At 49.1% G+C, this 25801-nt stretch overlaps 1 protein-coding gene across 1 annotated transcript in view; it reads right to left on the reverse strand.

The window, feature by feature from the left end:
• The window catches only part of LOC144792198 (phosphatidylethanolamine-binding protein 1-like), a 103946-nt gene extending 78506 nt beyond the window's left edge, over positions 1-25440 (reverse strand). Inside the window, exon 1 of the mRNA XM_078667100.1 lies at positions 25228-25440. Coding sequence (XP_078523226.1) covers positions 25228-25362 — 135 coding nt within the window. The 5' untranslated portion in view covers positions 25363-25440. The remainder of the gene's footprint in view (positions 1-25227) is intronic.
• Between the last annotated feature and the right edge of the window lie 361 nt (positions 25441-25801).

A 25801-nucleotide genomic window follows, 5' to 3' on the forward strand; every position in this document is an offset into this window, starting at 1 on the left:
GAGAGGAGTGTGTGTTTTGGGGGAGAGAGACCGAGGAAGAGGGAACGTAAAGGTAACAGGAGAGAAGCGAGAGTGCCCTGTTGAAAAGAGGAGTCAGGCAGGTGAAATGTTGGCAGCAGGCCCTGGGGCCGCTCCCCTGCATCTGAACGAGGGTCTGAAACCGTGGCAGAGTGTCCATGGGGTGATGTGTCCCTCGCTCTGTGCTCTGTCTGTCTGTCCAACTAGCTGCCTAGACAGGCTGGCAGGCGGAGGGTGAGGCAGACAGCCAGGACAGAGTGACACGCAGACAGACAGACATGAGTAGAGCGCACTGTCACGCCCCTGGCACTGTGCCCCACCTGCCCCCTCCCTCTTGCTGCCAGACCCTCATTAACATCCGATGCCGCCCCTCGGTAATCAGAAGGCAGGAATGAGGGCCCTGGATCAGACAGAGCCTCTGAGGTGCCGCAGAAAACACGCTGCGCTGTGAGTACTTGGGGACTCAGGGTCTCTGGTGGGCACCAGGTACAAGAGAACCACAGGACCACAGAGTGTGAGACACCTGTGTGGGGGATGAGAGGGTCAAATGAGGTCGCCGGTGCGCTCCAGGAGACCAGATAGATGGAGACAGAGACCAGGGCAGGTCTCAGGATCTCAAATGAGCATTGGAAGAAGCTACACCTCAGACTGGGCATTATTACACACGTGGCACCCACTATCCACCTGACATTCACCCGGGTAGGTTGGAGGGTTGCAAGATCCACTTTTTGTGCAGTTAGATAAAGAGCGAAGTTGGCTCAATGGCATTAGAGCGCTTTACACAAGAACCCTGCAATAAATTTTTTTAACATATAAAAGATAAGTGATTTGCCTGGAATCACTGGATGTTGACCCTCCAAAGGCAGGACTCGGGATTTATTCCTTGGTACCACAGCCCACAGCTCTAGACGCTAGAATGCATCTCTCCCACACGGAACACCTCCCTAAGGATAATCCGCGGAGTGGTATTCCGCAAGTGTAGATTTTCCGTACCTCTCTACGGTACAGAGCTCTGACGGCGGGCAATGCTCAAAAGCGTTAGCTATTCAATGCGGAAAACGCGCTAGCTATTCAATGCACAAAAAGCTCTAGCTGTTCAATGAGCAAAAAGCGGCAGTTATTCCCTGTGCCATGGTCCTCACGCTTGCAGCGTATGCAGAGACCTGCGCGTCTCCAGCTCGGCTTATCATACTTCCGAGGCCCGCAAAAGGGGTGTTTTTACACAGAGTGACACTTGCACCCACTCCTGAGAGCGCTGCAGAGTTACGAGCCTGCAGCAGCATTCACACCATAGACAAGTGTGCAATAGTCGTGACATAATCGGGTGGCTCGTTGTCCCAAAGTATTCCTACAGGTTTCACTCCATCTGAGCCAACCTGTGGCTTACAGTGGGGGTGAGGGGGCGGGCGGGGTTAGGGGGGTCATCAGAGGCAGTTGATGGGAATTTGAAGGGCCCCCTCCTTTATTCTCATGTAAATGCTGCCTGAAAGGGTTTAGCAGGGAGTGGGAAGTGAGGGTGGGGGCTGGAGGGAGGCAGCCCCTGGGAGAAGAAACAAGCGAGCGGGATGAGGAACAGGGGTGTGGGGGGGCCGAAAACAGAGCGGGACTAGTAACAGGGGGGGGGCGAAAAGCAAGCGGGACGAGGAACAGGGGGGTGGAGGGCTGAAAAGCGAGCAGAACGAGGAACAGGGGGGCAGAAAAGCAAGCACTCACCGGCTGGGGCGGAGGACTTGGCGACTTCTTCCGGCGGCGGTCGGGCAGAAATGGCATAGGAAAAACGCCACCATTTTCGCATTCGGGGGCGTGGTTTTTGCAGTTGAGTAACGGATGACGTCACAGAGTTAAAAACTGCAAAAACCACGCCCCCGAATCCGAAAAAGACGGTGCTTGAACAGAGTGACGCCCCTCTCCTCCAATGGCTGGCCAACATTTACGAGGCCAGCCAATGGAGAAAAGTGGCGGGTTCAAGCCCCATTCTCTGAAAACATCAGTTTCTCCCAGCGAGAGCTGCGCAAGCGCAGCCTTCGCTAGGCGAAACCTAAAAAAGCAATGTGGGATGCTGGGGGCAAACAATAACACAGAGTTATACCGTAGAGCTGGGCAAGCAACAGCACAGAGGGACAAAAGCACATAGGTATCAGAGAGTGAACAGGGGATGGGGAGGCGAGAGAAGTAAGAGGGTGATGGCATGCATACATATGCACTCTTATGGATACTTCAACTAAAAAGTATCCATGAAAGGGCAAGCAGAGAAGGATACAGGTACTTGGGCCATGGTCCATGTGAGAGACAACCACATGAATAGGTAGTGAAGCTGGCACACACTGATCAAAGAAAAGAAATAATTCGAATGACTATGAAGCCAACCAGTGGTGAGCGATGAGTGGGTTCTAAGCCCACTGTAAGTAAACAAAATGTCTTGTAAGTGACAGCACATGTGCTGTCGCAGGCGAGGCTTAAAATCAACGGGACATGACAGAGTGAAGGTTAATCTTGTACGTGTTCAGTTGACAACTATCGACAGACAAGGACGTGTTTTGCTAAAGAAGTTCAGATTTTTGACATTAATGTGCTGTACCAGAAAGATGTTGCATTCACATGCTTAAAGCTCCTTTGCAGTTTAATGCTAATGTAAGAGAAGCATTCATGAGCTGAACGTAATTCCAGAATCAGCACCTCGGATATACACGCGTCATCCAACCAGTGTAGATAAAAACAGTTCAGGCACACACAAGATAACTTCTCCCTTATTTTGGTTGGCCTCTTTACTGAACAGCACAAATGCAAACTAGGCATTCCGGCACTTCCTGGAGGGAGGAAAGGGTATCACAAACACAGGGCATCTCCTACATTCCTGCCCACATGTGTGGGGCTCTAAGTGTAACACCGAACATCACACAGCTAGGTAACAATTAAGCACATGACACAAAGCCTCGACTCGATGCACGTCTGCAGTGCATCTCACTAGACTGAATTTGATTCTGTACAGATGTGGACTCCAGGCACTTAAGTCAGAACAGCAATCAATTTTACCAGGTTTAGGCTTTTTTTCTCCCGGTGGTGGGGTGGTGGTGGGGGGAGTGCATCTCTTTAAAATTCATAGACTTGGGAAGGTTTCATGTATTGCTCCTTGTTAGAACTGGGGTTCTCTAGTTGGCAGGGGTAGGTACCACTGTTCAAACAGGGACCCTTGCTTCTAGTCATGGTAAGGAGGATACACTCTTTAGATAACCCCTGCTCAACCCCTTGGTAGCTTGGCACGAGCAGGCAGGCTTATCAAAGGCAATGTGTAAAGTATTTGTACCAACACTCACAGTAACCCAGTGAAAACACCACAAACTGACTCCACAACAGTTTAGAAAAATAGGTATTTAATCTAAACTACACAAGACCAAAACGACAAAAAACCAACATACACAGTTCAAGAATATGGTAGCAAAAGAGTTCTTAGGGTTAGCGTTAAAATAATCCACAGTTTGCGTCACGTTTTGCCAACAGTACCTTTCAATGCGACAAAAGTTACAAAACAGAAGCTGGTGCGGTGGAAAACAAGCAATGCGTCACTCCTGAGACCTTGGGGAGGCGATGCGACAACCCCGCTGGACTTAGCGGGTGTGTTAAGACGAATCTGGTCTGTATATGGAGGGAGGCGATACCTTGTATGGATTCCGGTGTGGAGGTTCCGTAGGAAAATGCTCGCAAAGGCACGATGCGACGATCTTTTGGGACTGCGACGATCTCCGGGGTGACCATGCGCGGCTCAGCGGCGATCTTTCAGTCGCAGTTCCTGGATGTGATGGCTCTGCGACGATTCTCACAGCGACGTGATGTGGTTACCTCACCCAGCGGCAACAGGCTCTGCGACGATGTTCGCAGTGACGGAAATCTTCCCGCAATCGAAGGGTGCAACGTCTTCAGGCAGCGGCGACAGGCTCAGCCGGGGATGCGATAAAACTTGCAGAAAGTTCCTTAAAAGCTTGGTGTCCAGCTTCCCAACACAGGTACAACTTCCAGAGGCACCACAACTGGCCCAATCACTCTAGGAAGAACAGAACTCTCTCAGCAGAGTTCAGGGAAGCTGGGGGTGAAGTCCTTTTGTTCCTGGGACTTCTTAACAGGGAGCCAGCTCTTCTCAGGCCCTTGGAAATTCCTTCAAGCAAGGGGACACAGCACAAAGCAAAGTCCTTCCCCTCTCCTTGGCAGCAAAGCAACAACAGGTTAGTTCAGCAGAGCAACAGCAGGACAGGCACATACACTGCACCCTACCCAAGGGGGTACCTTGGGCCTTCCATAGGGGTGACCAATGTGTACAGCAAGGGAAGGGTTAGGCCTGGCCAGTGGGGACACTGAGCAGGAGGACATGGCAGTTCGCAGACTGCACTCAGGCACTGCGGTGGCAGACCTGAGACACCATTTTAGGGCTACTCATGTGGGTGGCACAATCAGTGCTGCAGGCCCACTAGTAGCATTTGTATCACCAGCCCTGGCACACTATATTTATATTTATTCATTTATAGAGCGCATGTTTACACCAATGGTGTGTCCCCGCGCTGAGGCATGGTCAGAAGAGAGACTGCGGTAGCTGGGTACTTTTACATTTTGTCCTCCGTGTTGGAGAATAACCAGGTCTTTAGCTGTTTACGGAACACTTTCTCGCTGGGTTCTAGTCTTAACGTGATTGGTAGGGCGTTCCAATTTTTTGCTGCCAGGAACCTGAAAGAGCAGGCTCCTGTGCGGGCTTTGAAGACTATGGGGATTTTTACCAGTGCTAAGTCCGTGGACCTAAGGTTGCGTCCAGGAACGTATTTTGTCAGCAGAGGTTGCAGGTATTTAGGACCTTTTTGTGCAAGTATGCGGTGGCAGTAGCACAATGCCTTGAACTCAGTGCACTTTACTAGGGACTTCTTGGTGATACAAATATGCCAATCATGGATAACCAATTACAATAACAATTTACACAGGGAGCACTTGCACTTTGACACTGATCACAAGTGGCAAAGTGCCCAAAGCATCTAAACCAGCAAAAACGAAATCCAGCACAGCGTCAAAAATACAGGAGGTAGAGGCAAAAAGATAGGGGAAACCACACCAAGGATGCCAGGTCTAACACTCCTATAATATATTAAACTCTGTGATCCAACCACAATTTCACTCACCACTGTGAAAGTTGTCAATCATTATTGTGCTGCTGCTGCTAATATGTTTGTTATATTCTTCCACCTGTCTTTGTTCTACAAGGAGTGTGCCTATCCCACAACAACATAAGCCCACAAATCTGCCTGAGTCCTGCTCTACATGCCCATGTATCTTCAGTTTTCATTCCCCATCTGTCGTCATTTATAGGCATGACTCAGCATGCACGCTTGTGCATGTGATACTTGCCTGCTCTCTGGACTTGACGGTCTACACCAGCTGCTCATCTTTGTACATCGACCATAGGCTGATGTTTAGGAAGAAAACCAAAGCTACCATAAACAATGAAAGGTGGGAAAATGGCGCTAGTACATGGCCCTTGCTGGCTGTGTCATAATACTTTTGTTTTACTGGTGGGAGTGGAGTGTGGGGGGACGGGTAAGCAATAACATTGGGCCGGCTGTGATGGAGAGCCAGCCAGCTACAGAACCCACGCAAGCCCTGGTAAACAAAGTACCTCTCCTGTGACAATCTTCTCCAGGCAGTGAAGGCGAGTAGTCTTTTCCTAAGATAGATGCCCTTGGAAGAAGGCAGAGACAACTCTCCTTCAGCAGAGTCAAAGAGCAATGGGCAGTGGGACAACAAGCAGAAAAGCTAGCCTTTAAGATCAGCAGTCCAGTTGAGGGCTTTGAGCAGCACAGTAGTCTTCTGACAGATTCCAGTTGTAGGTCCAGAAGTATCTGATTTGTACTTCTACCCGAAAGTGCTTTCGAAGTGGAGGTGAAATCAAATGCACACAATTCCTTTCAGCCCAGTCCCGTCTGCCAGGCCAACCCGGGAGAGGGGGGGGTGGTGGAATCAGTGCTTTGTATGTGGACAGGGCACTACCTATTGAAGTGTTTCAGCCCTTCCCATTCCTCCTTGCCCAGGAAGACCCATCAGAATGCACATGTGTTCAGAATGCTTCTTACTGTATTTCTAGATGTTTAGTGGGAATGCCCAAAGCGTAGCTGTCATCCATCTCAAACTTGAATTGGAGACCGGATATAAGGCACAGAAGACCTAAGAGCAGAGAAATGTCCCCTTTCTAAAAGTGGCATTTCTAAAACAGTAATGATAAATCCAACTTTACTAGACCATTCCAAACATATGAAACATGAAAAGCTACTCCTCTCTGTACAGGAATTACATTGTAAAAGTGTATTCAGGAATACCCAATGCTAACCTATGAGAGGAGTAGGCCTCATAGTAAAGGAAAATGAAATAGGCTGGTTTTACATCCAGGACATGTAAAACGCAAAAGTACATGTCCTACCTTTTACTTACATAGAACCCTGCCCTTTGGGTTACCAAGGACCTTCCTTAGGGGTGACTTGTATGTAATAAAAGGCAAGTTTAAATGCCAAGTCAAAGTGGCTGTAAAATGCACACACAGGCCCTGCAATGGGAGGCCTGAGACAGGTTTGAAAGGCTACTTGTGTGGGTAGCACAATCAGTGCTGCAGGCCCACTAGTAGCATTTAATTTTTAGGCCCTGGCTATATGGTATACCACTTAACAAGGGGGTTACAGATAAATAAATATACAAAACAAGTGTAAGTGAATCATAACATATTTGAGGGAGAGAGAGCACATGCACTTTAACACTGGTTAGCAGTAATCAAGTGCTCAGAGTCATAGAACCAGCAAGACAAGTACAGAAAAGAAGAAAGAGGCCGGCAAAAAGTTGGGGGAAAACCGCTCTAAAGCTGTCAGGTCTAGCACTTTTTATGTATATGTAATATCTGAAATCCATGTATTGTTTTGTTTAGTATGTCTGTTGAAATGGAGTGCCCAATCACAAGGATCTTCACTGGTTTAGTAGATATGCTCACATAAACACTTTATGAAGTATCCCTACTTACCTGCACAGGCTATAACCGCTTCAAGATGTTTTTAAGCAAAATGCATGATGGTACATGCCTATCCTACTGGTGTGAAGCATTTTGTTTCACATAAATGTGCCATATAATAAGACAGGCTAATTATCTCCACATGTTACAGGTATCACAGAATATAGTACCTAGTAGGTGAAAAGTGTATTTGCGCATGCAGAGTGTGTGAAGTTGCTACACTCGTTGTTATTGGATAGTGCTAACTAGGAGTGGCATCAGGGATTGTAATCCTTGGTCCTGATGAAAGCCACAAAGAAGGGTGACTTAAAACATGTGGACCATGTCGAAAGAAGGGTCATTAAAACCACACATACTTTCTACATTTCTTCCCTTTTTAATCATACCATCTTGAGGACTGAATAAAGCATAACTTCCCTACCCGGCAGCTATTTTTGATTCACAATTAAATTTGATCCCTTACAATACTATGTTTGGTGGTTCCAGACAGAAGTTAGCACTTAGCTTGTGGGCTAGTGTATCTCCATGTTAGCCAATGGAACTGCCATTATTGTTACAGTGAAAACAGAAATTATGAGGTTTCACTGTCAGGACATGTCAGATGTAAAATGAGCATGTCCTCCTTTTAATATTAAGTACCCTGCCTTGTGGTCTACTGCGTCCTTTCCTAGGGGTGACTTATACATATTAAAAAGGAAGGTTATTACTTGGCAAAAGGGTTTATTTTTACCAAGTTGTGTTGGCAGTTTAAATGATGTCTGGCTAGGCTGCAGGCCTGACTAAATTAATCTGAGCTCACCTCCCTGGTAGCTATGGCGCATTGCAGATAGGTTTAACCTGGGGCGATGTGTATCGTTTTAAGTAGTAGCAAAGCTGTAAAAAAGTGGAAACACCAAACAATAAAAATCCCAAACCAAATTAGAACAAGCATTAAAAATGCAATAGGGGGGCGTGGCTAGCGGCCGAGAGTTATGGCCGCAGCCTGAGCGAGCTCTGCCCGACCCGTGGCCTAATATCCTGACACAGCTTGCGGACCCAGAGGAATTCGAGCTGTGGTGCCGGAATATGATACCTGGCACCTTCTAGGAGGCTCCGGTGCGAGACTTGCAGGGCCGCTGCCCCCAGGAAGCGATGAGCGCGCACTCTGAGAGTTCCGGGGCTGAACTGCGCAAGTTTGCGGCGCCGGAGTGATGATTGAGCAGAGGCGCGAACGGCTCGATACGGGACACCTCCTCCCCCCAGCTGAATGCTCCTTGCCGCCCGGACCCCTGGGCACGGAGATAAAGCGACGAGGGGCAGCAGGGACTGGCCCCATCTGATTACTGGCTCTGTGGTGTGTGGAGGTGTCGGCCTGGGGCAGGACACTAATCGAGGCCCCGGCTTCAGGGCCTAGCGGTGGTAAGTGCCCGATATCGCGAGGCTGGCGGAGTCACGGCCCCTCTGGCAACGGTAGGGGGCCTGGGCAGATGCTGACTGGTGATGACCTAACTACACGCCCCCCCGTGAATCCTGTGGAGCCTCAAGCGGCCTAAAAGTTCTCCGAAGCACTGACAAGGTGCTTTCTTTAATTATTGACGCATCCACCTCTCCGGGCCCACAGCTCATCACCGAAGCTGGTTTTTGGGCTCCATCCTTGTTGGAGGTGAGAGTGAGGCACGGACCTTGGCGCTGATGGGCCCGGGTGGGACGGTTGGGGGGCAACTGATATCTCTGCTCCCCCCCCCCCCCTCCCCCCCAGAACAGACCTGATTAAGGCGGGGCGCTCTCAGCCTCATCTCTCCATCGTGGCACTGCCTGAGGGCGTCCTTAAGACTTATTAAACCCGGGACGGAGTGTTGGTCGCTGAGCCTAGGCGAGGGCTGGCGGCTTGGTCTGGAGTGCTGCGGCCTGGGCGGCGGGTTCGCCAGAGGCTTGCTAGGGGTGCATACCGGCCCCACCAAGGGGTTTTGGACCTAGTGGAAGATACGGAGGGGTCGAGGCTACTGTCGCTGTGCCCATACCCGGCTTTCCTCCCATGACAACGAGAAAAATGGCGACGGGGGGTAGAGGTTCTAGGAGTAACCCTCAGGCACAACTGTCTAAATTTGCTTGGAACAAAGGCGGGGATAAAGGCGATTCGCCGAGAGCAGACAAAGAAGGCGCAGAAACATCGTCCCCCCCGGCTAAGGAACCTACGCTGCACGACGTCATGGCGGCCATAGGGGGAATGTGTACCTCAATGAACTCAGTCACGGTTGAAGTTTCCCTGCTGCGTGCGGACTTTAAGCAGATGAATGAGAAAGTGAAGGAGCTCAAGGTGGTGATGGCGGCGCTACAAGAGGACACTTCTGAATTGCAACGTCAACTGTCTGATCTGGAAAAGAAACAGACTTGCATGGCGCAACAACTGGATGACTATGAAGGGAGGGCCCGTCGGAATAATATACGAATCCTTGGGGTTCCAGAAAAGACAGAAGTGCCTACTGCGGAACTCTAGGTGGAGGAACTGATCACGAAACATCTAAAGCCCAAGGCGCTCTCTGCTTATTTTTCCATTGAACGAGCTCACAGGGTGCCAGGTGGGCGACCCAGGCCTGGGGCTTCGCCGCGACCCCTGATTGACAGGGTTTTTAATTTCCAGGACAGGGATAATATCTTGCAGGCCTCCAGGGCGGGCCCCCCACTGAAGATTGATAACTACGAGGTCTCTTTTTTTCCCTGACTTTACGGCACGGGTCCAGGCACAGAGACGCAGCTTCCAGGCCGTTAAGCAGGAACTCCGCAGCAGGGACATCAAATATGCAATGCTTTTTCCGGCCAAATTGAGAGTTGAGTGGGACGGTAAACCATGTTTTTTTTACTCTCCTGATGCAACTTGGGAATGGCTGGAGGGATGGACAAAGGTCGGCGACGCGAATGGCACCCGCCGCAACAAGGTAGACCGTGGAAAGGTGAAGGGCCTGACACTCAGGCGACGGAGGCCGAGATGGGACCGAGTGGCCTGGACGAACAGGAATGAGCGGCATTCACGGCCTCTTACTGGACCGGTTCATGGTGACATTCACAAGTAACTGGCAGGGAGGTGTGGGGGGGGGAACCAACGAGGGAGTGAACATACGAGGGTGCCTGGGTTCGAAGTTTCGGGTATGTAACATGCCTGATTTGTGATTTTTCTAGACATGCCATGATGCTTTTCTAAGGGTCGGGTTTTCGAGTGCAAGCTGTATTTTATTGTAGACATTGTTGATTGCCACGGGCTGAGGGGCTCGCTACACCTCTGCACGTTTAGCATGGTTGGGGGGAGTACAGGCACTCTGTCGTGTTGGGGGGTGGGAAGTTCGAGGTCCACAGGCAGGGGAGCAGGGAGGTGGGCGGAGGGGAGTAAGACGGAGGTTCCAGGGGTAAGGGGGGACAGTAGTAGTGTTTGCTATGAAAATGTACAAATTGTGACCACAGTGGAGAAGGGGGGGGGGATTGTTGAATTCTGTTTTTAGTTCAGGTTTTGGGCTGCATTTCAAAGTTCTATATGCTAAGGTTCATGCTGCAGAGATGGGTTCACAGAGATGCTTAGATTATGATGGAAGACGAGGGATTGTTGGGCACTGCGGCAGATGTTAACGCCCCACTTATGACCCCGGTATCTCCTATGACCTTGCTTACTTGGAACGTGCACGGGCTGGGGGATAAAATTAAGCGGGGATTGGTACTGCAGTATGTACGCCGTACAGCCCCGGCACTTGTATTGCTTCAGGAAACTCATCCGGTGGGGTCGACCTGTAAGGCTTTGGACCGCTGGGGGTACACAATGGTAGTGCACTCAGAATTCTCAACTGGCTCTAGAGGGGTGGGCATATTGATACGCAATCGCTTCCCTCTGATTGTTCAACAGGTCTGGAAGGACACACAGGGACAATTTGCTGCCATCTCCTGTTTGTGGGAAGGGAGGAAATTTAATGTGGTAACAGTATATGTTCCACCGGCTCTTCATGCTGTTGCACTTCCTGCCCTTAGTCCTTTTTTATTGACACTGCCGGAGGGAGAGTTCATAATATGGGGCGATTCCAACGCAGTTCTAAACGATGAGCTGGACCGCCACCCCTGCAGGACGCCGGGGACGGGTAAATCCCGACTGGCTGGTTTTATAGAGGCACTGGGCCTCACGGATGGGTGGAGGTTTAAACATCCTGGGGACCGCGGGTACACTTTTTATTCAGGGGTTCACAATAGTCTTTCCCGCATCAATTATTGTTTCCTCTCTGATGATAGTCTACCCCATTTGACAGAGGTACTGATAGGCCCAAGAGGTATTTATGATCACTCCCCGGTCTCTCTGACCTATACCTCTTACCTTAAAGCCCGGAGACGTATTTTCCCAATTTCACCCCGCTATCTACAGAAACCGCAGATTAGGAAAGAGCTGATTACAGTTACAAAGCATTACTTCCAAGAAAATACGGACTCGGTTCGATCGCCAGGGGTCTTGTGGGAAGCGTATAAAACGGTGCTAAGGGGGCAGGCGACAGCTTCAATAACGGGTCACAGGCGGCCCGCGAATGCCGACCTCCAAGTGATCGAGGCTGACCTGGCTGTGCTGCAGTCGCGACACGAGGAAGACCCTACTGAGGAGGCTGCCCACATTGCACCTCAAACAGGCTGAATTCACTGAATATCAGCGGGACCAGGTTCGGCAACGGCTCCAACGCACGCAGCACACTATTTATGAAGTTGGGGATAAGGCGGGAAGACTTCTGGCCTGGCTGGATAGGAAGGAAAGGGCACAAAGGATAATAGCGCAACTCTGCACCCCAGAGGCTGTGGCAGTCACCACTCCCACGGACATCATAGATGCCCTAGCTGACTATTACGAAAAAGTCTATTCCCTTCACCTCCCACATGTCCACAGAAGAAGCGCAGACCTATATCAAGGATATAAAAATGCCCTCCTTGTCGGACGACGAGGCCTCACTCCTGGAGACTGAGTTCACGAAGAACGAGGTCCTGGCTGCGATTCACTCTTTACAATCTGGTAAGGCCCTGGGACCCAACGGGGTCCCCATAGAATTTTATAAGCGTGTCTCTGACCTAACTGCTCCGCACCTTTTGAAGATGTTTTTAGATAGGTTGAGTAAGGGGGAATTGCCGCTGGACCAGCAGACAGCCACAATAATTGCTATACCGAAAACCGGCAAGCCCCCGGACGAGTGCACATCTTATCGTCCAATCTCATTATTGAATGCGGAAGCAAAGATATTGGCTAAAATGATAGCTAGTCGACTGACCCCGCACTTAGAGACGCTTATCCACCCGGACCAATCCGGGTTCATGCCGAACAGAAATACCGCTCTTAATTTGCGACGGGTCCACGCGGTGCTGGCACAGATACCTAGTCTTTCGGTACCGGCGGTGATCCTTTCACTGGATTCCCGAATGGCTTTCGACATGGTTGAATGGCCTTATCTTTTTGCGGTTCTTCGACATCTGGGCTTCGGCCCCAAGTTCTGTGCGTGGGTGAAGCTACTTTATACTAAACCCCTAGCCCATGTAGTGGCTAATGGTCATATCTCCAGGGATTTTCAACTCGGTCGTGGCACGCGTCAGGGGTGCCTTCTGTCGCCCCTGTTTTTTGCCCTGATCCTTGAGCCTTTGGCAGCATGGATACGGTGGGACCCCATGATTAAAGGACTCAGCTGGACCGAGTCGTGGGAGGACCGCATATCATTATATGCTGATGATATCCTTCTCTATCTGACCCTGCCCAGACGCTCAATTATAGTACTCCTCAACATCTGTGAAATCTTCGGGCGGGCTTTGGGATACACTATTAACTGGTCCAAGTCGGTTTTATTTGTCCTTAAGGGACCCCACCGCAGCTTCCGGCCACTGTCCATTGATGATTACTGATGGGCCCTTTAAATATCTGGGGGTCTGGGTGACGCCTAACCAAGAGGCCTTCTTTCGACATAATTTGACGCCTCTTCTTGAGCGCTTTCGTAATGACGTAAAACACTGGCACACCTTGCCACTGACCCTTCTCGGGAAAGCGGCGTTATTTAAAATGATGACTTTGCCACGGCTGCTTTATATCCTTGAGAATACCCCGTTTCTTGTGCCTCTTAAGTATTTCACGTCTATAAACGCACTGGTCTCGGGTCTCCTCTGGGGGGACAAACCAGCGCGCATTTCCCGGCATAAACTAGTTAAGGGCTGGTTTGATGGAGGCATAGCACTCCCTGATATTCAATTATATTACTGGGCGGCCCAGTTAAAGATCGTAAACCACTGGCTGCACGCTCCACAGACTGAACCAGCGTATAAAGCGGACAGGTATGACCTAGGTGGCGGAGGTGTGCTGGCTGCACTCTATGACACGAAAAGTGCTGAGGCCTTACTTGGCCCCACGGTGAGGTTGTGATTTTTGGCCTCGGCGAGCCTTAAATGTAAAGATACACTTACGCAGATGACGCCACTCTGGTCATCGTGTCGACTGGGTCGTCTATGCAACAATAGGGGCTTTGAGGCCTGGGACTTGATTGGTATCTCTACGGTTGGAGACCTTTGGAGGCGAGGTGCCGTCATTTCCTTTGAACAACTTGTGGAACATTATGATTTAGTGCACAGGGAGCGATTCCGATATTTGCAGATTAGCCATGCCCTGAAGTCACTGATCCAACCTGGTGAAGAGCTACCTGAATCTACCCCACTAGAAGATAGGGTAATTACGGAGCATATGCCCGAGAGGGAGACCTCCTTGGTTTATCGCAAACTTGTTAATAACCTTCCTGACGCCACTCTGAAGCTAAGGGCAGCCTGGGCTGTGGAGGTGGGTGACTTTGATGAGTCGGATTGGCAAACCGCGCTTTCCTCTCCTCGGGAAGTTGCTGTGCCATCTAGGCTCCGATTAATACAGTTGAAAATTTTGCACCGAGTTTATTACACTAGGGTCACTCTTCACAAGATAGGGAAAATTGCACATCAGTATTGTCTGCGAGGATGTGGGGAGGAGGGAACATTCTTTCATACTATTTGGGACTGCCCTCCGGTTGCCTGTTTTTGGGCTAAGGTTATGCAGACTATATCACAAGTAGTGAAGGAATAACTGGTTCCGGAACTGCGCTGCTGCTTGTTAAACGTTTGGGAGCCTAACAATCTCAATCACTCCATGCAGGACTGGGCCACGCTAAACGGAATATAGCCAGAGTCTGGGGATCCCCTTTGGTGCCGGCGCTCAGGGACTGGTGTTCGGATTTGGACTCTGCAATGGTGGCAGAAAGGGCAGTGTATCGGAATCGGAAATGTCCGCGGAAATGAGCCAAGATTTGGGGAGCATGGAATGAGTATAGAGGGTTCATCTGCAAGCCACCACAGTTAGACAGCGATAGCGACTCCGAGTAGGAGGGAAGGGGATGGGGGTTTGGGGAGACGGGGAGGGGCTGACGGAATGCCACAACTGTATTGTTTTTTGGTTTTTTTCCAAATTGTGACGATGTACTTGATTTATTTGATTTTCCCTATTTCTGTATGCATGGAACGCCTTTCAAATGCCCATTGTTTGTTTCTTTGAATCAATACAATTTTTTTTTTAAAAAATGCAATAGGTCTCGCCTTTCATTAAGTTAAATCCATTTGCTTTGCTATACAATACCATTAACGAAGCACATGGCTTTAACTTAATCAAAGGCGCGTCAAATTGCATTTTCAATGCTTGTTTCACTTAGTTCCACTCATATCTTATGCCGCTCAGTCCAGCACGTCCCATTCTTTGTTCGCTTTCCATTTTGTTTCAGCAGTTTCTCTCATCCCTCTACCAACCTCCCCTTCTTAGCAATAAAACGCAGCATTTGTTAGTTCTTAAAAATGTACGAGCATCTCGTGTGGGCAATAGCTTCCGAACAGCAGACAGAAGAAAGTGAAACCATTCTGCGCATCAGAGACTTGAGAGATGTGAATGGGGGTGTGTGTAAGGCTGCTGTAATTTTTAGCGCAACCAATGAGAGGCAGCAGGCTGTCAGCCAATCCGAGTTTGTGCTGCCCACAAGGTTCACCGTGTGGCAAAAAAAACTAGACCCAGCATGAGAAGCTAGGGGTTGCGCTAGAAATCTGAAGCCAGTGAGGTGAGGTGAAAATATGGATATGCATGGAACACGGCGTAGATTGTGAAATGTGAGCTAGTGTTAAGGATATTTGGGATCAGCGAAGCGACCACACAATAGATTTTTAAGGAACGGCGGTGCGGTTAAGTTACTCTGCAAGTGGAAGGGGGCGGATGTTTGACTGGAAGGGATCTAGAACACACACAAGGATGTCCTCAGCCAACAGGATACTTTTAGTGCCTTAACACCGTCAAAACGTTTACCTTTGGACATAATCTCTTTTTTGTGGAGATCGGAAGTCTCCAGCTGGAAAAGGCTGCAGGCTGCATCCCACTACGGTTACCACAAGGCTGGATGCCTTCTCACCAAGTGTCTGCTGAATTGGATTTGCTACTGTGGAGAAGTTCAGAGCAGGAGAAACCGGTTTTGTTAGCCCAGCAAGGTCACACCTTATGCAAATAGGCAGGGATGGTCCCTGAGGTTTGGAAGTGCAAATGGTGTTTAAGTCCCAGCTTTTTAAGGGTGTAAAGAGAAGTCCGGTTACACAGAGTCAAGGGTTTCGGGACCATGGGAATAGCAGTTAGGGGTCAGGAGTCCCTCCAGCAGAGACCGCCAGCAGGGTTCAGTTGGTACTGGTCAGATGAGCTAGACTCTTTAGGAGCAAGGCCTCTTGCAGCATGTTGTGGTCCTATAGCCACAAATGAGGTCAGGCAACTGACCCTTGGAGTCCACTTTGTTCTGGGCACGAGAGCAATTACAGGCCTTCAGGGCTCCTCTCGGGTCACAGAGAGCAGGTCCAGCCCACTTCTGTTATTCCTCAGGTCCAGAAAGTTTTCTGAAGTGGGTGCCTGAAGGTGCCACATTTATGCCTGCCACCAACTAGTGGGTTGGGGGTGACTCCTGGCTCCTCCCTAATCAATGGGGTAAACATTCTATGGGGTTCCCTACCCATGTTTGCAGCACTTTGTTTGACCTGCTGCAGGCAACTTCACAGAGCACTTCACACAATCCAAAATTTAGAACCCCCCACCCCCAATGTGCCGACCCTTTGTGCCCATCCATGCACAGGGTAATGACCGATCCCTTCTCTGTGGTCACTTCAAACCTGTTCTGATGACAGCTCCACTCCCCCTTCCCCGGGTTTGGTGCCAGGCAGATTAGGAGGACAAAAGCCGGAGCCTTTGAATGTGTCATCTAACATGTGCTTGTTACTACGAAGGCCCCTCTGAAGTGAATTAAGATGCAGCACACCTTGAATTTCCCACTACTGGATCTTATTCAATTGGGTATTGCAGGCATTTTACAAATCATTGAATGTTAAAGAAAGATCTGAGCCAGTCAAAAAGGTTTTTAGTCTGGCATGTTAGCCCTGCTCCCTTGCATTCAGTTCTGCAGCTTTACAGTCTGCTGCCAAGTTTCTCAAATCCCACATCATATGTGAGATTTATAAAGGCACATTGCATCACACATGGAGACTTTGCATTTATGCCACATGTGCATCATCTTTTCTTAACACAGGCTGTGTGTTTCCCTTAGTCAATAAAACTCTCTCTTGTGAGAATATCAATTCTAATATTTGTATTGATTATTATCTATATAAATGTCTCACTTGAATACGTTTTCAACTTGAAGCTCTCAAACAGGGGTTCCAGCCAATCCATTGACTACTGATTGAAACGTCATTGCACTCGAGCAAATCAGAATAAAAAAATTAACATTCTATCTTTATTTCCCTTCCCACATGACCAAAAAGCAACACCAGTTTGACACAATAAGAGGGTCTTACTCAGAAAAAGAATGGACAGGTTACTTTTCATGAAAATATAGGGCAATACAAACTCCTCCAGCAGTTGGCCAAGTTAGGCTCTCTAGTCAATTATTTCTGTTTGAACGCATGCAACAAGTGGTATTACTGATATTAGAGTGACCCTATAAGCACATCACTGACTAGGTTTACAGAGTTAGCTTCCGTAGTACCACAAAATCTTTATCTGTAACATCCTGCAGGAGCAGCAGGTACTACAAAAAACAAGCATTTGCAATGCAATAAGTCTCGCATTTATTAGAGTTTGCGCTATTGGCATTGTAAATGACTATGCCTTTTATGCATGTGTTTTGAAAACCTGCAAGCGGTGCATAAACACGCACTTTGTACGTATAGTCCTTGCTTACGAGAAGCAAGGCTGTCAGTAAAAGAGACGGCCAGTTTTGCTTCTTATAAGCAAGAACTAGAAGTACAAAGTGCTTGTTTACGCACAGCTTGCAGGTTTTCAAAGGCATAAATAAAAGGCAGTCATTTACAATGCCAATAGCTCAAACTCTCGCAAATGTGAGACCTAGTGCATTGCAAATGCTTGTTCTGTTTTTCCCCAAAATCCAGGAATCCAGCAGTGAGAAGACAAATGATGGCATCCACTAACGTCTGCGGCTCCTGTACAGCAACGCTAAGTCTCTGCTCCCAGCACCAGGCCCTGCACCCCAACCCGGGCACCGCGCACATCCGGGGCCTTCACCCTTGGCCTGAAACCCCTATACACTGAGCCACAGGCCCCCACGCACCGAGAAAGTTCCCCACAGGACCACCCCTGAATAGGTAACAGGAAGCCAGGGCATGTACCATTCTGGGGTGGGGGGGGTGTTAGACTACACCGCGTGCCATGTGGTGGCAGGTCCCACGTGTACTGACCAGTGCTATAGAGCGTCTAGTCCTACCTGGTTTAATACCCCCCCCTCGCATCACCTCCTTTCAGCCGGGGCTGGAAAAGGCAATGGGCCACATGAGAGGTGTTTTATCATTTTATTTGGAAGAGTTCCCACTTTGTGCGTGTATCCTTTTATTAGTAAGCAGAAGAGGTGACTCGTTGAGCTCCGAGATTTACAAAGAAGATATTCTGCCTGGACCAGGCCCAATGTCGAGCCCCCTCTGCGCCTCCTCTTCTAAGCGCTGTGTGTTTCCTTTGCAGGCATCCGCCCGCAGAAGGACTTCTACGTGCGCCTCATCGACTCCATGATCAAGCAGGTAGGTCGACGGGGCTCTGCCGGGGGATGTGGGGTTAGAGGGCAAAGAGGCCAATGGTAGGGTAAGGCCGGAGGCGGACAGGCCAAGAAGGCAGGGCTCATCGGATTAACAGCTTTCATTGGTACATGCAGTACGGGCTTCACCATGGAGGAGGAGGGGGGGGAGTGTGTGTGTGTGTGTGTGTGTGTGTGTGTGTGTAGGTGTGTGTGTGTGTGTGTGTGTGTGTGTAGGTGTGTGTAGGTGTGTGTAGGTGTAGGTGTGTGTGTAGGTGTGTGTAGGTGTAGGTGTGTGTGTGTGTAGGTGTAGGTGGGTGTAGGTGTGTGTGTGTAGGTGTGTGTGTGTAGAGGTGTAGGTGTAGGTGTGTGTAGAGGTGTAGGTGTGTGTAGGTGTGTGTAGAGGTGTGGGTGTGTGTGTAGGCATGGGGGGTTCAGAAGCTACACTCCATTCCATAAGCCCCATAGTAATGCAAACAAACCAAAACCAATAACTAAGCTCCCCTTCTGGAAAATACCCCGAGCTTCCGGTAGTTGTGGGAGGCGTAGGATGGGGAAGGGGCACGTGACTGCCCTTAACTCAACCACCCTCTTAAGTATATATTAGTAAACTGTACCCCCTTCAGTCTGCACCCAGTGCACAAGCCCCGATTGGAATGAATGCCCCTAGGGTGGGCTTGGGGTGCCGCTCACCGCAGCCTTTACCACCCTGGTTGACACTTCATGTGGAGAAGTGTGGCTCAATGGTTAGAGCAGGCAGACCTTGATGCAGAGCTCTGGCCAGGGACCAGGGTTCGATTCCCGCCTCGGCGGGTCTCGGGCTCATAAATTCCTCTGACCGGAAATTCTCGCCTCAGTACCTATTCTGATCATGGGTCCCACGCTGCAACTCTGGGCAATAGCTTGCTTAGTCTCCACAACGGCCCCCACAACGCGAGGGATGCCTGGTTTCACCATGGGGGTGCCCAGGAGTGGACACTTCACAGGGAAAAACCAGGAAGGGTTTCCTTGCGGTATTCGTACAAGCGCCGGGAAACTCATTCTGGGTAGCTGCGCGCTATACAAGTACAAAAACATTTACATACACACAAAGATCCGAACGCCCAGGGCCCATACGGCATTAAATCCAAGCCGAGTATAGGTCAGATTTAAAACAAGCGGAACAGGTGGTAAAAGCGGGTCTGAGTTTATTTTTTTAATCGCGCTTTCAGTTCGAGTGAAAGCACGATGCAAAAAATAAACTTGCACCGCCACACGAACTGAGGCCAACACGTCCAAACTAAAACCAGCCTTTACAATATAGGGAAAAAACTGCAGCAGATTTCATTGATGCTGCTAAACAGAATGGGCGTTCAGGCCAGGCCAGAGCAGTACACGGGGGACATGTATGTGGACAATTCTACATTACTGCAGATCGACTCTCAAGGGTATCTTGTAGATCACATCTTGGCAAGATGTGCAACAAGAACAAAACATTAGAAAAGATGACATTTGTGCAAAGATCCGAACGCCCAGGGCCCATTCGGCACTAAATCCAAGCTGAGTATACTTCAGCTTTAAAACAAGCAGAACAGGAGGTAAAAGCAGGTCTGAGTTTATTTTTTGCATCGCGCTTTCAGTTTATGTGAAAGCGTGATGCAAAAAATAAACAAGCGCCGCCATTAACAAAGCCCCTGTCCCGGCTGAGCACGTCGTGCAGCCTTTGTAAGCAGGACAAGCACGCAAGTGGTGCGCGCGCATGCGCCACAGCGAGACATCTGTTTTGCATTATCAGGCACAATAATGCAAAACAGATGCTGCTGCTGCGCGTAACAGACACCAATAGGATGTGGGCGGAGCAAAGGCGGGACATGCGCCCGCCTTTTCCCAATTGCGTGTTGTCTTTGTTAAAAAGACGCACGTAAAGCCCAATAGCCGGGGGGAAACGAAAAGCATGAGCGTGTGTGATTCCTTGGTCAGTTTTGAAACCCCCTACATGAGATCTCTTGCTACGCGAGCAATGCTGTGCACTGCAATGCTAGGCACAAGACCTAAAAAACTTGTTCGACAGTCAATGTTAGCATAATTCTAGAGCATAGAGGTAACTGTGGAATGTAAGGAGAGAAAAAAAGAAAATGCAACCATGTATTTAGCTTCTTGTCTTTGTCTTAAATGCGATGGGAGTCAGAAGCTGCCACCTTTTGAAATTCAGATGACTGTCCCAATAATTCAAAGGGCGTTTCTTCTTCCTTGGAATTCCAAAAAGAATACAAGGAGGGATGTGGAGAGGTATTTTTGGCTCATCCCGGGTGCCCTCCCTCTTTTGCTGAAGGAAGAGTTGGTGGGTGCCTGTTCGGACCTTCAGGTCTACTGCTTCTGGCAGGATTTGGCAACCTGTATCGGAAGGCAAGGTCTATGCAGAGAAAAAAAGTGAGGGAAGAGAAAATGTAGTTTCTGAAAGTGAAGGAGTGGGCAGTGCTAGGACAATAACATGTATTAGAAAAGAAGCCAGTGTGGCATGCACTTAAATGGAACTTCTATTTTGAGTCGGCCACAAAGTCCCTCGAAACGTTCACTGTACATACTGTTATTGAAACAACACATGCACACACCTGTGCGTTCATGCACATGGCATTAAAAGTTAAACAAACATTGGCAAGGCTGATAGGTTTCACCTACCCGATAATTAATGGCTTTGCCAATGTCTTTTAGTGATGTTGCACAGCAGAGTGATGTGGTATGGCGTAGAGGGACTTGTAGTGGGGTGGGGTAGGATGGGCTGGAGAGGGGTGGAGTAGAGTGGCATTGTTTGGGGTGGGTTAGAGTGCCACTTTGTGGAGTGGTATAGAGTGGCATACAGTGAAGGGGCATACAGTGTATAGAGTAGAATGGATTGATTCAGAGTAGAGTGGTGCAGTGGCACTAATTAGAGTGGTACCGAGTGCACTGGTGTAGAATAGAGTGGTATGGAGTGGGTTAGAGTAGAGTTCAGTGGGCACAGAGTAGAGTGGCAGCTTAGAGTGCATTGGCATAAAGTGCAGTGGTGGACTGTAAATCACTCCTGAGTAGAAGGCAGTAGCATAGAGAGGGGCCGACAAGAAGAGTGTACAGTGACATGGAGTAGAGTGACATACACTGGAAAGGCTTGGGGTACAGTGGTGTAGAATGCAATGACATTGAGCACGGTGGCGTAGAGTACAGTGGTGCAGAATAGAATTCAGTGGCGTAGACTGCAGTTTAGTGGAGAGGGAGGGAGGGGAAAAAGCTACATGGATGAGGATATGGGAGACAGACTGAAAACACAAGCACTCATATGGAGTGAGTGCTTGAGCACAAAAACAAAGTAGCTCCTAAAACAGGAGCAGTGGATGGACACAAGTTCTTGTTCCATGCTCCAGGGGATGGTCAATCACAAGGAAAGGACATGATGCCTGCATGCCGTGACAAACAGGAGCGATGCAAATGAGAGCTATGGCCAGGCTGTAATCCCATTGTTTGTAAGTACGTGTGCTGTATAGGTGAAACCTAAAAGTAGGCTTACAGTGATGGGAGGCTGATCAAATTTTATGACCGGGCACAAAGTAGTTACCAACCATTGATCTCTCCATAGTCTAGTGAAGATACAATAGCAACCCTCCGCACTTGGTGGCATTGTTATATGTGCATACCTCACAGCCTCGGGGAATCTACAACTATGCTAAAAAGAAAGAATATTAAAGAGATTGTAAAACATCCACAAGTTGGCTTGGGATTCAAGAAGTCACTGGGCAATAGAAAAACTCCATGCCAGACAAAGGAACAAAACAAAATGGAGGCAGGATGGCACAGTTCTAGATGCCCCCGGGGCAATTTTAAAATGTTGCATAGGGGACAAGCGAGCCGTCGCGATAAAGTTCTCTTAGAGTCTGTACTCCTGCATCGTGCCACTGGTGCAACTTGGCAGTTGTGAGCACTCTCTGACCTCTAGGAGTGAGCTCTAAGGGGAGCGCAGGGGCGTAGGGCATTGTGTTTCGGGTTATGTATAGGCTCCTTCAGTAGCATCTGTATGCCAAGTTCAACATCGCGTTTGTGCACCGGGGTGGAAGAGTTTGAGGATCTGGGTTCTCTGCCATCCATCTGGCGATCCACTGGAGTTGAGCTGCCAGGAAGTAGTGCTCGAGACAGGCGCTGCCAGACCCCCTCGTCAGTGGGCAAATATAATTTCTTTATAGCCAGTCTGCCGACTGGGGCCCCATATGTAGTCTCTGACCATCTTCTCCAGTGTGGCGAAGAAGGAGGCTGGTTTTAGATAGGCAGGTTGACAAAGTAGTACAAAAACCTTGGTAGAGCCACCATCTTTACCAATACCACTCTGCCTGTCACAGCGAGGGGGAGTGGCTGTTAGTGTCCTGCCTAGGTTGCCGTCAAATAGATCTAGCGGCTGGCGATATATTCGTATTCCATGGTAGTGGAATGTGTCTGCACTCCATTTCACCCTTTTGCCATTGAGCACAAGACCTGGGTTAGGGTTTCTTGCGCCAAAGGCATAAAGCTTTGATTTGCCGATGTTTACTTTCAGCCCTGATACGGCCGCAAATTCACATAGGATTTGGGCCAGATGTTCCAGCACATTGTTGATATCCTGGAGATAGACTAACAGGTGATCGGCATATAGCAATACCTTATGTGTGCCATCACCTAGCAGTATGCCATCATACAGTTGCGTCCTTATTGTCTCCGCTAGCGGCTCCATCACAAGCGTGAAGACAAGGGGGACAATGGGCAGCCCTGGCTCATCCCTGTAGCACTGGGACCATATCTGATATGTATAGGCCCGTCTTCATTCTTACCACTGGATTTGTGTAGAGTAGGTGGGTTCTTTTCAGGAATGCAGGGTCTAGTTTATACCTTCCAAGTGTGGCAAACATATAATTTCATTTGAGAGAGTCGAAGGCTTTCTCAAGATCAAGTACGAGGCAGCCTACTCTCGGCAATGTGCACATAGAATAAGATGCTATTCGGAAGAAGCGGCAAAGGTTGAGTGAGGTGGTTTGGTTTGGTATAAAGCCATTTTGGTCTGAGTGTACCAGGGTGTGAACCGCTTGTGCTAGCCTGTCCACCAATACTTTCGCCAACAACTTATAGTCCGTGTTGAGAGGAGCGAGGGGCCTCTAGGGTCTCTGTCAGGTTTGGGCAGCGATAACAAGTGTGCCTCGCATAGTCTCCCTAGAATAAATGATAAGAATATTACAAGTCACCTTGTAGTTTCATAACCTTTTAAAGGAAATCGGCCTTTGGAATCGTTCCTCTATATGATTCCTCTGTGACTTGCAATATCCTTATAATGTAAAGGAGGGGGTACTTTATCCCTTGTATACTTAACTACTAGCTTCGAGTGGTGTATGCAAGACTACAGTACAGATAACGTTGCCCTGCCTTCTCCAGTCTGACACCAAATGATCTCCATCCTTACCATTTCTTATTCAACTAATCTGCACTTCCGTCCCAAGCACTGTTATTAAACGAATGCATTCTCTTGGGCACTCCTCTTTAAGCTTCGGCTCTACTGCTCATTAGTAAAACTGAAAAATTTACAAACAATCAGTGGTTGAAAAGTACTAAGAAAAGCATGGGAACTGTGATGCTGCACGCAATGGGGCAGGGTGAGTGAGATCAGGGGTGTGGTCAAAGTCATGGCAAAAAAAACCAATTAATTCTGTAACTACATATGAAATCCAGCCCAGCTTAAATGAAAGCTAAATGAAACTTATGTTAATTGATGTGAAATGCACTATTGTACATTAGGAAAACACTTTTAGTTAATGGGCTGCACCAGAGAGTAATGGAATTGAATCCTGGTTGGTGCAGTGGAGAATAGTGACTTGTGTATGGTTAAAACTACCTGGTCCCAGTCTGTGACAGAAAGCTCTGTGGACATGCAAGTCCTTATTTTAAACGTGTATTACACATAGTTTAAGATAAGCTGCGACAAATGCGCAAAAAGGTTTAAGATACAAGGAGAAAAAATTGCTTTCAATAATACATCTTAGTAATACACAAACCGTATACAGTGCAAATTTTTTTTTCATAACTGTCTTTTTAAGCACACATTTCACAGGTTAGCTGGTAGCTCCCATACAATGCCTCTAAAAAAGAATAAATGTGCGTCATCATGAAGCTTCAAGTGATTCCATCAATCAAAGCCAATACCAGCTTCAAAGCACCCAGATTAACTAGTTGTGCACATGTACTTTTCGTTCAGGCAAGCGGGCACCCTGGCAAGAAGGCTTCTTTAGCTGTCATCCCTCCCTCGGTTTCACAGCACAGGAGACCCTGCCTGACAATTCAGCTGAAGCATTTCAACTGTCAAAAGTAACCCTCTCGGGAGTGTCGTCTTTTCACAAAAAGTGTGGGCATGTTTTCCCTTCATACCCGCCCCCATCCGCCACACCCAACCACTGCATACAATTACCCTAAGGTAGAAATTGACTGTCCCAACCCTGAAATAACTCATGGAAGCCACTCGTCACTCCACCCCCCCCCCCACCCCCTGCCCCCACCCCCACCGTGGAACGTTCAGTAGGAAGGAGAAAAGGATCCTTCCTCATCTGGCACACAATATTGCTGGAGCTGCCACAGTGTACAGATGCTCTGTAGACATGCAGCACCGAGTACCTGGATTGGCAATAGCACTTCGATCCCATGGCGCGGCCACAAAGCACTATATTTCTCATTTGGCTGTGTAAACTTAACTGCCGACCAATGATCTGGGTAGCAGTCGCAGATTAGTCTATTCGGAGCTGGTGAAAGATGGGCGTGTGGCTCCGAGGTGCTCTGCAAACGTACGACGAATAGAGGTTGCTGCTCTTAGCAGACGGGCGACAGAAAATGTCTTGAGGTTAGGAAGAGTCCAGTGAAACTCCTCCTCCCCGGAGTTGTGGAGTATGGTGTCTGGGCTGGGGTTGGGTACCCCGTGGGGTGGGTGCGTAAAGGTACTATGGGTTGATGGAATTGCCCCAACCAAGAGCAGGGGCAATCTGGAAAGAAGAGCAAGATGGAAAGTTACTGCATTGAAAGCAGTCAGACGTCTTTTTGAAGAGAGGGGGAATGCTGTTTTCTCTAGGGGGTTCAGTCAACAATCGTTACCTGTGTAGGGGCCAGTTCCTTTCCCAGATGGTCCACCTCCAGGCTCCCGTAGCACAGACGGAGCGGGTGTTTGGGCTTCTCCTCCACGTCCGTGAGGCAGAGCGGCCCGGTCCAGGCGGACAGATCTACGGGCATGGCTGAAGGCGAGATGCGCGGAGCAAAAAACAAGAGGCGAACAAACTGAGGACGGAGCCAGACTGGGCAGAACCTCCGAGTTTAACGAAACACTACTTGGCCGCCACACCCACAAGCACAGAACAGCCCCTGCCTACGGATAAGCGCCGCCCACAGAAGGGACCGGCTACAGAGTGGAGCAGCCGGTGGTGGGTGCGGTTCTAGTGACCTTCTCCCGGCCCACATCCCAAACTGTGCCAGCGGCGCTCCACGGGACCGGCTGACGGGTTGTCTAAGGTCGCAGGGCAGAGAGGGCCGTTGCGGGGCAGCTGATACCGGAGAATGTTTTGTAGAGATGAGAGAGCGGGATGGAGGAAGGAACGGGAGGAGGGAAGGGTGGCAGACCTCTAAACGGGCATGGTGGGTCAGCAGAGAGTACAGTGCAGGCCGACATGAGTCA

Source organism: Lissotriton helveticus, chromosome 11 (assembly GCF_964261635.1).
Source record: "Lissotriton helveticus chromosome 11, aLisHel1.1, whole genome shotgun sequence".
NCBI lineage: Eukaryota > Metazoa > Chordata > Amphibia > Caudata > Salamandridae > Lissotriton > Lissotriton helveticus.